Here is a 17,500-nt window from a genome sequence, read left to right on the forward strand (position 1 = left end):
ACACCCGTCTGTGTGTGTGAGTACACACCTGTCTGTGTGTGTGAGTGTACACCCGTCTGTGTGTGTGAGTGTACACCCGTCTGTGTGTGTGGGTGTACACCCGTCTGTGTGTGTGGGTGTACACCCGTCTGCATCCGTGAGTACACACCCGTCTGTGTGTGTGAGTGTACACCCGTCTCTGTGTGTGAGTGTACACCCGTCTGTGTGTGTGAGTACACACCCGTCTGTGTGTGTGTGAGTGTACATCCGTCTCTGTGTGTGAGTATACACCCCATCTGTGTCTCTGAGTATACACCCCCGGTCTAAACTCACCTGAGATACAGCTCTACACGTTAGCCACTCTCACCTGTATTTTTTGGGTCACCCAGTTCATTCGTCTTAATTCTTCTGTCTCCTCTCTGAAGTCTAAGGCCTAATAGCTTTAAGATTCTTGTCGCCCTCTTTGACCTGGGAACAATCTTGTTGCCCTTCACTCCACCTCCAACACTGTGTAAACATTGTGTAAGCGCTGTGTAAACACTGTGTAAGCGATGTGTAAACATTGTGTAAGCTCTGTGTAAACGCTGTGAAAACGCTGTGTAAACATTGGGTAAACGTTGTGTAAGCGCTGTGTAACATTGTGTAAGCGCTGTGTAAACGCTGTGTTAACGTTGTGTAAGCGCTGTGTAAGCGCTGTGTAAACGTTGGGTAAATGTTGTGTAAATGCTGGGTAACGTTGGGTAAACGTTTGGTAAACGTTGTGTAAATGCTGGGTAACGTTGGGTAAACGTTGGGTAAACGTTGTGTAAGTGCTGGGTAACGTTGGGTAAACGTTGTGTAAGTGCTGTGTAAACGTTGGGTAAACGTTGGGTAAACGTTGTGTAAGCGCTGTGTAAACGCTGTGTAAGCGCTGTGTAAACGTTGGGTAAACGTTGTGTAAATGCTGGGTAACGTTGGGTAAACGTTGGGTAAACGTTGTGTAAGTGCTGTGAGTGGAGCCTTCATGGGGCTCGTTCCTCATCCCTCACCTCAGAGCCTCTTCCTGGGAGCACTGATAACCCTCTGCACACACTGCACGTCCTCTTCACACTCCCACTGTCTGGAGTCACTTCTGTCACACTGCTGCCTCTAGCTCTGCCTCTCTCTCTCTCTCTGCCTCTCTCTCTCTCCCTGTCTCTCTCTCTCTCTCCCTGTCTCTCGCTCTCTCTCTCTCTCTCTCTCCCTGTCTCTCGCTCTCTCTCTCTCTCTCTCTCCCTGTCTCTCTCTCTCTGCCTCTCTCTCATTCTCCCTTTCTCCCTCTCTCTCTCTCTCTACCTCTCTCTGACTCTCCCTTTCTCTCAGTTTCTCACTCTCCCTCTCCACACTATCAGAATAAAATAATGTATAATAATTTATAAACAAATAATGAAATAATGTTTTGTAACAAGATTGTAGCCCCCGGTACCAAAATGGATGCAAAGAAGGACATGCACACACACACACACACACACACACACACACACCCGCAGGGTCACATACACAGTCACACACACACACACATACACACACACACACACACGGTCAAATACACAGTCACATACACACACACATCACACTAATGGCCCGCATGGAATCTCTCTCTCCCTCTCTCTCTCTCTCTCTCTCTCTGTCTCTCCCTCTCTCTCTCTCTCTCTCTCTCTCTCTCTCTCGCTCCCTCTCTCTCTCTCTCTCTCTCTCTCTCTCTCTCTCTCTCTCTCTCTCTCTCTCTCTGGTAGTGATTTGGCCCTGGTTACCCTGGCTGCCAGATACTGTCCTGGTGCTTATAAAAGTACGAGTCAGGATATGAATTTCATCGTGTAAAGGGAGATAAGAATTTGCAATAATTTCCTTTTTCCATCAGCCTTGGCATTTTCCCAGTTCAGAGGGTGATGGATTATTAATGCCAGACATTATTTATTTCTGCTTTTGCGTTGGGTCTTTGGGATAATCTCTCTTCCGACTCTTTGAAGATTAGGACTTGACGGTTTACACTCTGCTAAATTCTCATTTTCCTCAGAACTTTAATCAATGTGGTTTTGTTGCGTTTAGAGGATCCGCGGTTCGGTTTTGTCCGTGTTTATGTTTTATTAAAGGATATTTTCTCATTCCACCCGTACTTGTGCTTCATCGATTTTTCGCTGAGCTGGTTTAGCTGCTTCCTCTTCTTTTGGGCTGAAAAATTAAATTTGGGGAAACCCATTTCTTTCAGGTTTAGTGATCTTCCTCTTGCCCCGGCTCTGTTTTCTGCTCCCTACACTTTTATGAAAAAATAAGAGTTCCCAGACCAAGAATAATCTTTCCTGACGAAGAACCCTTGAAATAGACAGGGTTCTTCTGTGGAATCACAGGGTTCCCACTGGAACCATTCCTTTCTGAGAGTGTCTCCTGTCTGGACCCTGCTGTGTTGACATGGTGATGTCCGTTTGTCTGTTTGTAGAGTGATGTCTGATGTTACATTACATTACATTGCATTCATCTGGCAGACACTTTTATCCAAAGCAATGTGTAGAGCTCGTAAGAACAACTACAGAGCAGGACAGATAAGATAGAATTCACATGAAGCATCAGCCATTAACATCAAGTCTAGTACGCAGGGTAAATATTCCAAGTCTGTAAGTAATATGGTAAGCATGTCTGTTTATATAGTGATGTCTGCATAACTGTACAGCTGTTTATATAGTGTATATAGTTATGGCTGTTTATATAGTGTATATAGTTATGGCTGTTTATATAGTGTGTATAGTTATGTCCGTATGGCTGTTTATATAGTGTATATAGTTATGTATGTATGGCTGTTTATATAGTGTATATAGTTATGTCTGTATGTCTGTTTATAGAGTGTATAGTTATGTCTGTTTATATAGTGTATATAGTTATGTCTGTTTATATAGTGTATATAGTTATGTCTGTATGTCTGTTTATATAGTGTATATAGTTGTCTGTACGTCTGTTTATATAGTGTATATAGTTATGTCTGTATGTCTGTTTATATAGTGTATATAGTTATGTTTGTATGTCTGTTTATATAGTGTATATAGTTATGTCTGTTTCTGTGCAGCCATTACCTGTGGTCACCCCGGGAACCCCACTAACGGCATGACCCATGGTGCCAAGTTCAACCTCAACGACATCGTTCAGTTCGTCTGCAACACCGGGTACAGCCTAGAGGGGGCGCTCAAGTCCCACTGTCAGCCCAACGGCCAATGGAGCAACGCCCTGCCATCCTGTAAAAGTGAGCTCTGTGTGTGTGTGTGTGTGTGTGTGTGTGTGTGTGTGTGTGTGTATGTGTGTGTGAGTGTGGTGTGAGTGTGGGTGAGGGTGATTATGTGTGTGTGAGTGTGTGTGTGTGTGTGTGAGGGTGATTATGTGTGTGTGAGTGTGTGTGTGTTTCTGAGAGTGTGTGTGAATGTGTATGTGTGTGAGGGTGAGTGTGTGTGTGAGTGCATGTTTGTGAGAGTGTGTGAGGGTTAGGGTGTGTGTGTGTGTGACCTGCATAAGATCCAGAGTGTAATGAAGTCTCCTTGCTCTCCTGCAGATAAGGCCTGCGTGGCCTTTAGAGCAGATTGAAAGTGAGACCCTCAGAACTGAAATGAATGATTTAATTAATAAGTTATAACTGCGGGTCAGGGGTGGGCAAATTGGATGGGCTGTAACATTTAAACATGACAGGCCTATCACCCCGCCATCGCCACGGTGACCCAGGCTCTCAGGGTGCGAACACTCCGTCAGGCGGGAGGGGCTGTCGGAATGACGGCTTCCCGGGACGACCCGGGCGGAACTGCGGGAATACCGCTGTTTATCTCCCGGTGACGGGCGGGAACTGACAGCTCTCCCCCGTCTGTCCGCAGCGCCGTGAGGTCTGTGTGCGGCTCATCGTTTGGTTTTGAGATGAGTTAAGATGTGCTTAGCCTCGTCGGGGGAGGGAGAGAGTCACACTCTTCAGTTCTCCAGATCGCTGCGGAGATTCACCTTTCAGAAGCAATTTCACACCAGCGCTCCACACGCTGCTCAGAGCTGCGGCTTCCGCTAGCCTCCTGCAGCTCAGTGTGTGTGTGCGTGTGAGAGAGAGAGAGAGTGTGTGTGTGTGTGTGTGTGCGTGTGCATGTGTGTGTGTGTGTTTATGAGAGCATATGTCTGTGTGTGTGCGTGTGTGTGTGAGCGTGTGTGTGCGTATGTATGTGTGTGTGTGTGTGTGTGTGTGTGCTTATGAGAGCATATGTATGTGTGTGCACGTGTAGGGCTGTTCCGGTAATCAGTTAACCGTAACCGTAGTAACGGTAAAAACCAATTCACCGGGTTGATAAAGGGAAATAATTCGTTTATTTTGAGCATACCATGGCACGGCAGTAGTATAGCTGCAATTTCACAAGATCTTTTACCCCTGTTAAGTGAGGTGGCAGCCTACATTAATAATTCATTTATTCTTGGTAAAGTCCACGACATTCTTCTGTTTTATTCTGGTCAGGTAGAGATGCAGCTGTTCTGCTGTGCTTGGCGACTGCATTGGGGTAGAGCATTGTTTTGTGCTATCGTGACAGGCAGATAGCATGGCTAGGCTATGGTCTTTAGCAGCCTAAACTCTGTGGACCACATTGCAACAAATATATTAAGATTTGAGGATGTGCTGCCTTTAAAAATTGCTGTGCGTGTCTATGCAACCTGGGCCAACATAAAACTAAGCTAATTATAACAAACGTTGAGTAGGCTGCTGCCTATATCTCTAGCACGGCTCTCTCTTCCATTAAATAATTACCGCTATAAACTGATGTCCGTGAGAAAGTTGCTGTGACAACGCTGATGGAAAAGGAGGTAAATGGACGTGCTGATTCTCCCGATAGAGCTGGATTAGATCCTACTTCAGTTTAGTGGAATGCAAAACACTGTGGGACATAAATGCAGATGTCTCATTCGTTGTATCGCCGGCGGAAATTGCGTTATTTGCATGACTCAGTTAAAATGGCTAAACCGTTCGATAGCCTTGTCGATAGGTGTAGTAAGTTAGATTTGTATGAGTGAAGAGCGTCGTTATAATGTTGCTAAGCTGGCGGTAATGATTTCAGTGCGATATATTGGCACGATTCACCCAGGGCCATTATACATCATGTTAATGTCCTAATTACATTACCACCATTCTGTTAGTGGAAGGGCGTTCAGAGGAACCTTAAATCCCTGTAAAGTTATATCAATACAGACGCTAATTCACAACAATCATGTAACGGGAAAAGAACTGCTTTAGATGTTTAACTGACCGCAAACTTGAAACAACACTAGGTTATTCCTATCTGGAGTCACACGATTTTAAAAACAAAGTTGGAAGCTGATGTTCTAAATCTAAATGCTAAAATAATGGAAAATCCTGTGCTCTAATAAAACTAGTACATACAGTGCAGTCTAAGTACTTTGTCAGTGAGACACTGGCAAACAGTCAAACCGTTGAAATAAGACGATCACTATGTGGTTAAAATGCAGACTTTCAGTTTTGATTTGATGGTATTTACAGCCTCAGCCCTTTGGACTGTTCGGTCAGAAAGCAGAGAAACAAACACCAACAGCATGGAGGTCATTTTGAAGCCTAATACCACTTACTCCAGGCTGGGGAATGGGGGTGGATTAGAGTCAAACAACCAGGTCTCTGTTTGAATGTTGCAGACAGGGAATGTTACAGACTAGGAAGGAGTGTTGCAGGAATATTAGGGACGGGGAATGTTATAGATAGGGAATGTTCCAGGAAGGACATTTTAAAGATAGGGAATGCTGCATACAGGGAATGTTGTTACAGATAATTTTGCAGGAATATTGAATGTTGCAGGCAGGGTGGGATACATGCAGGGAATATTTCAGGAATATTGAATGTTGCAGGCAGGGTAGGATACAGGCAGGGAATATTTCAGGAATGTTGCAGACAGGGAATGTTTGTTTTGTAAAGGCATCGTGGATCAGCTCTGTCTCTCTCTCTCTCTCTCTGATTGGTTAATCTATGACCCAGTAATTCCTCATTCCACTGTGCCATCATTGAGCAGCACGTCATGTTGCCATGACGACGACACAGACTTCCCTTGCATGCGTGTCCATGTGAAACGGAGATTAAACTACTTCCTAACTTAAGTCAGTCTGGATTTATTTTTCTTTTTTCCTGGTAATGGCATTTTTGTTTCCTAATTTGTGAATTAAAAAGGCTTATTGTTGTTATAGTGACGGGAGACGTGGATTGTGGGTAATGCATGGTCGCATGTTCGGATCTTACACCGCATGCGTGTCATGATTAAACTACTTATTCTGAATCACTGACTCCCAGGCACGAGAATCAGCAGAACTCAACCGTCTGTGAATTATTCATGAGACGCCTGCTGTTTCTCTCGCTAAACTACCCCACTAACACCCACTCCATTTAATAATCTACCTGTTTAACACTGTACAGTTCTAACACCCACTCCGTTTAATAATCTACCTGTTTAACACTGTACAGTTCTAACACCCACTCCGTTTAATAATCTACCTGTTTAACACTGTACAGTTCTAATACCCACTCCATTTAATAATCTACCTGTTTAACACTGTACAGTTCTAATACCCACTCCGTTTAATAATCTACCTGTTTAACACTGTACAGTTCTAATACCCACTCCGTTTAATAATCTACCTGTTTAACACTGTACAGTTCTAACACCCACTCCGTTTAATAATCTACCTGTTTAACACTGTACAGTTCTAATACCCACTCTGTTTAATAATCTACCTGTTTAACACTGTACAGTTCTAATACCCACTCTGTTTAATAATCTACCTGTTTAACACTGTACAGTTCTAATACCCACTCTGTTTAATAATCTACCTGTTTAACACTGTACAGTTCTAATACCCACTCTGTTTAATAATCTACCTGTTTAACACTGTACAGTTCTAATACCCACTCTGTTTAATAATCTACCTGTTTAACTCTGTACAGTTCTAACACCCACTCCATTTAATAATTACCTGTTTAACACTTACCCTGCCAGTTTAACTCCCACTCCATTTAACCCTCCCTCTGTTTAACTCTCACTCCATTTAACCCTCCCTCTGTTTAACTCTCACTCCATTTCACCCTCCCTCTGTTTAACTCTCACTCCATTTAACCCTCCCTCTGTTTAACTCTCACTCCATTTCACCCTCCCTCTGTTTAACTCTCACTCCATTTAACTCTCACTCTCCCTCACTCCATTTAACCCTCCCTCTGTTTAACTCTCACTCCATTTAACCCTCCCTCTGTTTAACTCTCACTCCATTTCACCCTCCCTCTGTTTAACTCTCGCTCCATTTAACCCTCCCTCTGTTTAACTCTCACTCCATTTAACCCTCCCTCTGTTTAACTCTCACTCCATTTAACTCTCACTCTCCCTCACTCCATTTAACCCTCCCTCTGTTTAACTCTCACTCCATTTCACCCTCCCTCTGTTTAACTCTCACTCCATTTAACTCTCACTCTCCCTCACTCCATTTAACCCTCCCTCTGTTTAACTCTCACTCCATTTAACTCTCACTCTCCCTCACTCCATTTAACCCTCCCTCTGTTTAACTCTCACTCCATTTAACCCTCCCTCTGTTTAACTCTCACTCCATTTAACTCTCACTCTCCCTCACTCCATTTAACCCTCCCTCTGTTTAACTCTCACTCCATTTAACTCTCACTCTCCCTCACTCCATTTACCACTGCACCATACACCGTAACTCACTCCACTGAGTGGCCGTGTAGTTTAATAACTGCCCCGTTTTACTGCTGGCCAGTGTGACATTGGCCAAGTCTTGACGGCTGGTGTGTAAAACCTGCCTCCCTTAACAACCATCGCTTTTAGCACCTGGGCTGTTTAACATGCTGCGCCTTTTACACCTGTTCTGTTTAAGCGCCGGCTCATTTCCACACCTGGGCTGTTTAAGGGGGTGATTTCAGCGCCGGGAACGTTTAGCGCTGGGCCAGCTGCCACACTGTTTGTTTAACACTCGATTAACACGCCGACACGCCACCTCAGGGCGTGCTGCACACTCCGCTGCCTGTCCTTTGATGACCTGTGTGTGCTTGATGACCTGTGTGTGTTTGATGACCTGTGTGTCGCACTGTGGTGTGGTGCCACAGGTCTCTGGGCATGGGGATTTTAGTTTAGGGGGTTAAGGGCTGTTGATAGAGGGCAGGGTTGGTGAAGCAGGGAACTGAGATAAACTAAAAGAGTAATTATGCCATTTACGTGTGTGTGTGTGTGTGTGTGTATAACCAGTGTGTGTGTGTGTGTGTGTGTGTGTGTGTGTGTGTGTGTATAACCGGTGTGTGTGTGTGTGTGTGTGTATATATAACCGGTGTGTGTGTGTGTGTGTGTGTGTGTGTGTATATATATAACCGGTGTGTGTGTGTGTGTATAACCGGTGTGTGTGTGTGTGTGTGTGTGTAAACGGTGTGTGTGTGTGTGTGTGTGTGTGTGTGTATATAACCGGTGTGTGTGTGTGTGTGTGTGTGTGTGTGTGTATATATAACCGGTGTGTGTGTGTGTGTGTGTGTGTATATAACCGGTGTGTGTAAACGGTGTGTGTGTGTGTGTAAACGGTGTGTGTGTGTGTGTATATATAACCGGTGTGTGTGTTTGTGTGTGTGTGTGTGTGTGTAAACGGTGTGTGTGTGTGTGTAACCGGTGTGTGTGTGTGTGTGTAGTTGTCAGCTGTGTGGACCCTGGCTTCGTGGAGAACAGCGTTCGGCAGGTCCTCTCCAGCGGGCTGCAGCGGTTCAGCTTCCAGAGCTCCGTGTCGTACACCTGCAGCCCGGGGTACTACAGCCTGGGCACGACCTCTCTCACCTGCCAGGGAGATGGCACCTGGGACCGCGCCCAGCCCAAGTGCCTGTGTGAGTCCCCTGCCCCACACCCTTACCCTAACCACACCCTCCTCACACCTGCCCCACACCCTTACCCTAACCACACCCTCCTCACACCTGCCCCACACCCTTACCCTAACCACACCCTCCTCACACCTGCCCCACACCCTTACCCTAACCACACCCTCCTCACACCTGCCTCACACCCTTACCCTAACCACACCCTCCTCACACCTGCCCCACACCCTTACCCTAACCACACCCTCCTCACACCTGCCTCACACCCTTACCCTAACCACACCCTCCTCACACCTGCCTCTGCACCCCAACACCTCCCCCTGACCCCTAACACCTGCCCCTGCCTTCCTAACACCTGCCCCTGACCCCCCAACACCTCCCCCTGCCCCTTTACTATGTGTTTCTCTCTGCAGTGGTTGTGTGTTTACTGTGTGTTTCTCTCTGCAGTGGTTGTGTGTTTACTGTGTGTTTCTCTCTGCAGTGGTTGTGTGTTTACTGTGTGTTTCTCTCTGCAGTGGTTGTGTGTTTACTGTGTGTTTCTCTCTGCAGTGGTTGTGTGTTTACTGTGTGTTTCTCTCTGCAGTGGTTGTGTGTTTACTGTGTGTTTCTCTCTGCAGTGGTTGTGTGTTTACTGTGTGTTTCTCTCTGCAGTGGTCGTGTGTGACCAGCCGGGGGTGCCCCCTCATGGGCAGGTTTCGGGGGACCGGCGCACGGTGGGGTCGCTGGTGCGCTACAGCTGTGTGGCACCGCACAGCCTGCTGGGAAACGCCACACGCATGTGCCAGCTCAACGGGCTCTGGAGCGGGGCTGTGCCACACTGCTCTGGTACCTACACACACACACACACTCACACACACACACACACTCACTCACACACACACTGCTCTGGTACCTACACACACACACACACACACACACACTGCTCTGGTACCTACACACACACACACACACACTCACACACACACACACTGCTCTGGTACCTACACACACACACACACACACACACACACACACTGCTCTGGTACCTACACACACACACACACACACACACACACACACACACACACACACACTGCTCTGGTACCTACACACACACACACACACTCACACACACACACACACTCACTCACACACACACTCACACACACACACACACTCATGTAGACTCACACACACTAATACACTCACACACATACACTCATGTACACTCACACACATACACACATACAGATATACACACACACTCACAGACACTCATACACTCATGCCATTAATGTAATGTACACTCTCTCACACACAAAAGTGTAATGGCTGTGTGTAATACCTCTCTCTGCCTGCAGGGGGCTCAGTGGGGAGTGTGTAATGCCTCTCTCCTCCTGCAGGGGGCTCTGTGGGGAGTGTGTAATACCTCTCTCCTCCTGCAGGGGGCTCTGTGGGGAGTGTGTAATACCTGTCTCCTCCTGCAGGGGGCTCAGTGGGTAGTGTGTAATACCTCTCTCTGCCTGCAGGGGGCTCTGTGGGGAGTGTGTAATACCTCTCTCTGCCTGCAGGGGGCTCAGTGGGTAGTGTGTAATACCTGTCTCCTCCTGCAGGGAGCTCTGGGGAGTGTGTAATACCTCTCTCCTCCTGCAGGGGGCTCAGTGGGGAGTGTGTAATACCTCTCTCCTCCTGCAGGGGGCTTTGTGGGGAGTGTGTAATACCTGTCTCCTCCTGCAGGGGGCTCTGTGGGGAGTGTGTAATACCTGTCTCCTCCTGCAGGGGGCTCAGTGGGGAGTGTGTAATACCTGTCTCCTCCTGCAGGGGGCTCTGTGGGGAGTGTGTAATACCTGTCTCCTCCTGCAGGGGGCTCAGTGGGGAGTGTGTAATACATCTCTCTGCCTGCAGGGGGCTCTGTGGGGAGTGTGTAATACCGCTCTCCTCCTGCAGGGGGCTCAGTCTGGAGTGTGTAATACCGCTCTCCTCCTGCAGGGGGCTCTGTGGGGAGTGTGTAATACCTCTCTCCTCCTGCAGGGGGCTCTGTGGGGAGTGTGTAATACCTCTCTCCTCCTGCAGGGGGCTCTGTGGGGAGTGTGTAATACCTGTCTCCTCCTGCAGGGGGCTCTGTGGGGAGTGTGTAATACCTGTCTCCTCCTGCAGGGGGCTCAGTGGGGAGTGTGTAATACCTCTCTCCTCCTGCAGGGGGCGCGGCGGGGGAGTGCGGGGACCCGGGGGTGCCGGTGCGGGGGATCCGGTTGGGGGAGGACTTCTCGGTGGGGAGCACTCTGCGGTTCAGCTGTGAGCCGGGCTACTACCTGCGGGGGACCCCGGAACGCATCTGCCACCCCAACGGCACCTGGGGGGGCTCCCAGCCCGAGTGCCACGGTGAGGGGGGGGGGCAGATTCCCCCTGAAAGATTCGCACCCAAAATCACACACCATCTTACTATTCAGGATGTTAGAATAGCATTAGCATGTCTGAAACCGTCGCTGTGTAAAAGGGTGCGCTAAAGCTGCCCCAGTGTCACAGCCTTCAGTGAGGTATCAAAGCGTGTGAACACTGGACACTGTTGTCACAGTATATGCAGAGTGTAAACAATACAAAAAATGAATAACAATGAGTACATTACGCTGTTGTCTTTAGTCTCTCTCTCTCTCTCTCTCTCTCTCTCTCTCTCTCTCTCTCACACCCCCCCCCTCTCAGTTCTGTCCTGTGGGAATCCCGGAACTCCTCGGAATGCTAAGATTCTCCTCCACGACGAGCCGGTCTTCTCTCACTCCATCACCTACTCCTGCCGAGAGGGATACTACTCCTCCTCCCTGCTCACCCGCCACTGCACTGCCAACGGCACCTGGACCGGGACCATGCCCGAGTGCACAGGTACCGCACTGCTCACCTGAGTGCACAGGTACCCCACTGCTCACCTGAGTGCACAGGTACCACACTGCTCACCTGAGTACACAGGTACCACACTGCTCACCTGAGTACACAGGTACCCCACAGCTCACCTGAGTACACAGGTACCCCACAGCTCACCTGAGTGCACAGGTACCACACTGCTCACCTGAGTACACAGGTACCACACTGCTCACCTGAGTACACAGGTACCCCACTGCTCACCTGAGTACATAGGTTCCCCCACCTCTGCTCACCTGAGTCTGGAGTACCCAGTACACAATACAGTAAGCTAGCGTCATAGCATCTGTATCATGGTGCAGTTTACACACAGTACAGTAAGTTGATTTGGTTGATTTGTGGATTTATTTAAGCGATATGGTGGGCTGTACTCACGGTACAGCACAGCCTCCAGAGCCGTATTGCTTTTATAAAATAATGAGACATTTTATGACACAGATTTTGTTATATTATTTGTAGGCAGCAGTCTGTGCGCAGGGTGATATGGTTTGCAAACAGGCTGTTTGATTAGTTGTTACTGTGTCGGATTTATACTCACGGTAGAACGCTGTCTCAGACAATCAGCATGCTGGATCCAAACAGCCCTTTTCATAATGATGGTTTATGGGGGGGGGGTTTTTCCCGGATACCAATGCGCTGGTTCTGATCCAGCATAAAACGGAGGACCCCAGCGAGCATTCTGCACTGCAGCCTGACGAACAGAACCACGGACCCCTCCTAGCAACAGCTCCGCAACCAAACACCAACTCCCCCGGTGTGGCAGTTAAAATCTGGCAGTGTTTTTTTAATTTAGCGAGTGCAGCGGACCGCGTTGTGGAGCTAATTTACTGTTGAGGCGTGCTGCTGCAAATGGGTACATCGAGAAACAAATTTAGTGTTGGGAGTGAAATCCGAGTGTGGGGTGAGAGCCAGAGGTGTAAAAACAGCTTTGTAGAGAAGCACATTAAATCAGAGCCTCCATTTCAGCGCTAACGCATCTCAGCCAGGCGTCAGTAGGCTCTTGTTCCAGGAAAACACTTATCCACCGCAGCCTAATGACTGTCGGATTTAACCTAATTTAGCCTTGTGCTATCGTGCTAATGGGTGGCTCCAGTAGAGCTTTTAGCAGGACCACTGAATCTGGGGTTAAGTAATCCTGATTTAAAGGGGCCCCAGCCCCTCTGATGCTTCACTGCTTCCGGCTTTGCTGTGTTTTGCGAAATCGCCCAAAGGACTGAGAGTTTGACAGTGTGTATTTTGCCTATTATATTTCACCCAAGTCTGATGGAGTTTAATATCTTGGCCACAGGCATGCTCTTTGACCTCCAGGCCCTTAGTGATGACATTATTGTGTGGGTCACATGATGTGATCACGTGACCTTGCTGTGTCCATTGCAGTGATAAACTGTGGAGACCCGGGCGTTCCCGCCAATGGGATGAGGTTTGGGAACGACTTCACCTTCGACCACAGCGTGACGTTCCAGTGCGCCCCCGGTTTCACCATGGAGGGGGACCCCGCGTCCCGCCTCATCTGCACCAAGGACCGCACCTGGAACGGGACCCGCCCTGTCTGCAGAGGTACCCCCCCAACCTCCCGTACAGTCCTGAACCCCCCCCAAACTGTCCCATACTGTCCCAAATGCTACCAAACTGTCCCAAACCATCCCAAATTGTTCCAAATCATCCCAAACTGTCTGAAACTATCCTAAACTGTCCCACATTGTCCCAAATGCTACCAAACTGTCCCAAACCATCCCAAACTGTTCCAAATCATCCCAAACTGTCTTAAACTATCCTAAACTGTCCCACATTGTCCCAAACACTACCAAACTGTCCCAAATCATCCTAAACTGTTCCAAATCATCCTAAACTGTTCCAAATCATCCCAAACTGTCTTAACCTATCCTAAACTGTCCCACACTGTCCCAAACGCTACGAAACTGTCCCAAACAGTCCCAAACCATCCCAAACTGTTCCAAACCATCCCAAACTGTTCCAAATCATCCCAAACTGTCTTAAACTATCCTAAACTGTCCCAAACTGTCCCAAACCATCCTAAACTGTCCCAAACCACCCCAAACTGTCCCAAACGATCCAAACTGTTCCAAACCATCCCAAACTGTCCCAAACCATCCAAAACTGTCCCAAACCACCCTGAACCATCAAAAACCATGGCTCAACACCTTGCCCATGAGGGATACAAGCAGTCCAAAACTACTTTTGTTCAGCCTGCAGTCTAGTAGCTAAGGTGCTTGACTGGATCTGGAAGGTTGGTGGTTCAAGCCCCAGTGTAGCCACAATAAGATCAGTGCAGCTGTTGGCCCTTGAGCAAAGCCCTTACCTGCACAATGCTCCAGGGCTCCACAATAATCAACTGTAAGTCCCTTTTTTTGGGAGTTTCTGCTGATGGCTGCTGCTATCTCTGATGTCAGCGCATCAGAGTCCAGAGTTTAATATGAGACAGAGTCCGCTTGGAACTGGTTGCTATGGAAGCAATTTATTTGACATGTGTCATTTTTGATGCTGCCTGGCTGCTTGCTCTTGTAATCAGGAACATTGGCTGATGGCCTTGTCTGATGTGTGTGATATCACAGTTTTTGATTGGCTGCCCACATGCACACTCACAGATTTGATTGCCTGCCCACATGCTCACAGACAGCTTGTTAGCCTGCTCCCCAGAGACTCCCTGGAGAGGTTTATGCGTTTTGTAGCGTTGTGGCTTGTCCATAGGGACCACTCTCAGTTTATCCTGTGGGTTTAATCAGGCACTGCAATGGTGAAGGTGACTCTTAAAATAGGGACTTTTAATAGGTTTTGTATTTGTTTGGTAAGTCAGTTGAATTAATGTTAGTCATTTGGCAAAGCTTCCTTGGGTTTGCCTGCCTATCTGTCTTTCTGTCTGCCTAACTGTATGTCTCCCCCCCCCCCCTCCGCTCTCTCTCTCTCCCCCTCCCCTCTCTCTCTCCCTCTCTCTCTCCCCCTCCCCTCTCTCTCTCTCCCTCTCTCTCTATCTCCTTTCTCTCTCCCTCTCTCGCTCCCTCCCTCTCACTCTCTCCCCCTCTCTCTCTCTCTCCCTCTCTCGCTCCCTCCCTCTCACTCTCTCCCCCTCTCTCACTCTCTCCCTCCCTCTCTCCCTCTCTCTCTCTCTCTCTCTCTCTCTCTCTCTCTGCAGCCATCATGTGTGGGACGCCTCCCAGCATACCAAACGGGCAGGTGTTGGGCTCAGACTTCCAGTGGGCAGCAGCGTGGCGTACGCCTGTGTGGAGGGGTACCAGCTGTCCCTCCCCTCCACCCTCACCTGCCAGGGCACAGGCCAGTGGAGCGGGGAGCGGCCCCAGTGCTTCCGTACGACCTCTCACCTCTCACCTCTCACCTTCTGGCCTTATCTCATAAAAAAGCAACTAAGAAAATAAAATAACACCATCAAACAACAAAAACAATGAACAACTACGACAAACAACAACAAAACGATAAACAACAACTATAACAACCACAAACAACAACAACACAACAAAAAACGGCAACAAACGGCAACAAATATCACAACAACAAATCACGACAAAAACGACAAACAATTACAGCTATCAACAACATAAAACAAACAACAAAAACAAATGACAGCAACATCGAACGGCAACAGCGGTCTCTCTCTCCCTCCCTCCTGCCTGCAGCGGTGTTCTGCGGGGATCCGGGGGTTCCCGCTCAGGGCCGCAGGGACGACCGGGGGTTCACCTACCTGTCCTCGGCCGTGTTCTCCTGCTTCCCGCCGCTGGTCCTGGTGGGCTCGGCCCGGCGGTACTGCCAGGCCGACGGGGCGTGGAGCGGCACCCAGCCCTCCTGCATAGGTGAGGGTCCCACGACCTGCGGTCGCTAACGAGCTAACGTACCTTGTGGAGTCGCTAACGAGCTAACGTACCTCGTAGGGTTGCTAACGAGCTAACGTACCTCGTAGGGTCGCTAATGAGCGAACGAGCTAACGTACCTCTTAGAGTTGCTAACGAACTAATGTACCTTGTAGAGTCGCTAACGAGCTAACAAACCTTGTAGAGCCGCTAACGTACCTTGTAGAGTCGCTAACGAGCTAATGGACCTCTGAGAGTGTGATGAGGGGAGGGGCCAGCACTCACCTGGTGGGCGTGGTTGTGTTTCAGACCCCAGCCACACCACCTGTGCCAACCCAGGAGCTCCCCTGTTTGGATTTGTGAACAACTCTCAGGGCTACCAGGTGAGCTGTGTGTGTGAGTGTGTGTGTGTGTGTGTGTGTGTTAGACAGTGTAAGTGTGTGTGTGTGTGTGTGTGTGTGTGTGTGTGTGAGTGTGTGTGTGTGTGTGTGTTAGACAGTGTAAGTGTGTGTGTGTGTGTGTGTGTGTGTGTGTGTAGCTGCTTTATTAATACACCGCGTATATATTTTCTATGAAATATTTGTACTTGTGTAACAGGACATGTAAAACATGAACAATAATTAATACTACTGCAATAATACTCTCACTCCCTCTCTCTCCCTCTCTCCCTCTCTCTCTCTCTCCCTCTCTTTCGCTCTCTCCCTCTCTCTCCCTCTCTCCCTCTCTCTCTCTCTCCCCCTCCCTCTCCCTCTCTCTCTCAGATTGGCAGCACGTTGTTGTTCAGCTGTAGGAAGGGTTACCTCCTCCAGGGCTCTATCTCACGCACCTGTCTGCCCAACCTCACCTGGAGCGCCACGCAGCCAGAGTGTGTGGGTAAGCCCTCCCTCTCTCCCTCCCTCCCTCTCTCCCTCTCTTTCTCCCTCTCCCCTCTGATCCTGACATCAGACCTGCTGGGTCAATCATTTGTTCTGGATAGTCATACATTCCTACGCTTTACTGAGCTTGTCTGGTGTATTGGAACCTATGGAATACTCTCAAAAAGTGCAAACCCCTCCTTCTGGTACTCTTGGTTGGCCCAGTTGCTCCAGGCAAGATCAATCGAGCACAGAAGGGCAATTGAATCCAAAACCATTACGTAGTTGGCCCAGGCTGGGTCTGGGGTACATGGAGGAGAGCTGACCCCCCCTCTGTTGCCCCAGCACACCACTGCACCCAGCCAGAGCTGCCCCCCCACGCTGATGTCAGGGCCATCGAGCTGCCCTCTGTGGGGTACACCTTCATCTACACCTGCCAGCCCGGCTTCTACCTGACCGGGGGCTCGGAGCACCGCACCTGCCGGTCCGACGGCAGCTGGACGGGAAAAGCCCCTCTCTGCACAGGTAGGGGACACCTGGACAGGTAAACTAACACCTGGACAGGTAAACCTGCTCTGCACAGGTAGGGAACACCTGGACAGGTAAACTAACACCTGGACAGGTAAACCTGCTCTGCACAGGTAGGGAACACCTGGACAGGTAAACTAACACCTGGACAGGTAAACTAACACCTGGACAAGTAAACCTGCTCTGCACAGGTGTGTTCAAGATGACGAACGTTCGCGAGCAAACTATGTTTGTGGCTAACAGATCCTGCTGAACGATTTTAAATGAACATTCCATTTAGTGACTTTGGTCTAACAATCCTAGCTAGCTAATTGGTTGCTTCTCTGTTTTTTTCTTAAAGGGTAAGAACAGATATTACATTGATTAAGGAGCATTATAAGACCAAAATGATCAACTATTATTCTTTTTGCATCTTCCCCATCAGCAGCCATTTTTGTTTGCCATGCACTACCTTTTCACACTGTTAGCTAGCGTCTGTCGTGAACAGGAGAAGGTTGAATATGCTGGCTTGTCTGGCATGCAGGTCTGAACAGGTAAAGCCCCTGACAGTTTGG

The 17,500-nt window shown here is 48.6% G+C and overlaps 1 protein-coding gene across 1 annotated transcript in view; it reads left to right on the top strand.

Moving 5' to 3' along the window:
* The window catches only part of LOC133107869 (CUB and sushi domain-containing protein 1-like), a 235,620-nt gene that overhangs the window by 209,284 nt on the left and 8,836 nt on the right, over positions 1-17,500 (top strand). The window contains 12 exon segments of the mRNA XM_061217173.1: positions 3,056-3,229; positions 8,675-8,863; positions 9,503-9,676; positions 11,030-11,212; positions 11,531-11,707; positions 13,121-13,300; positions 14,895-14,957; positions 14,960-15,067; positions 15,394-15,567; positions 15,874-15,947; positions 16,326-16,437; positions 16,764-16,943. Coding sequence (XP_061073157.1) covers positions 3,056-3,229; positions 8,675-8,863; positions 9,503-9,676; positions 11,030-11,212; positions 11,531-11,707; positions 13,121-13,300; positions 14,895-14,957; positions 14,960-15,067; positions 15,394-15,567; positions 15,874-15,947; positions 16,326-16,437; positions 16,764-16,943 — 1,788 coding nt within the window.

This window comes from Conger conger, chromosome 1 (assembly GCF_963514075.1).
Source record: "Conger conger chromosome 1, fConCon1.1, whole genome shotgun sequence".
Classification (NCBI taxonomy): domain Eukaryota; kingdom Metazoa; phylum Chordata; class Actinopteri; order Anguilliformes; family Congridae; genus Conger; species Conger conger.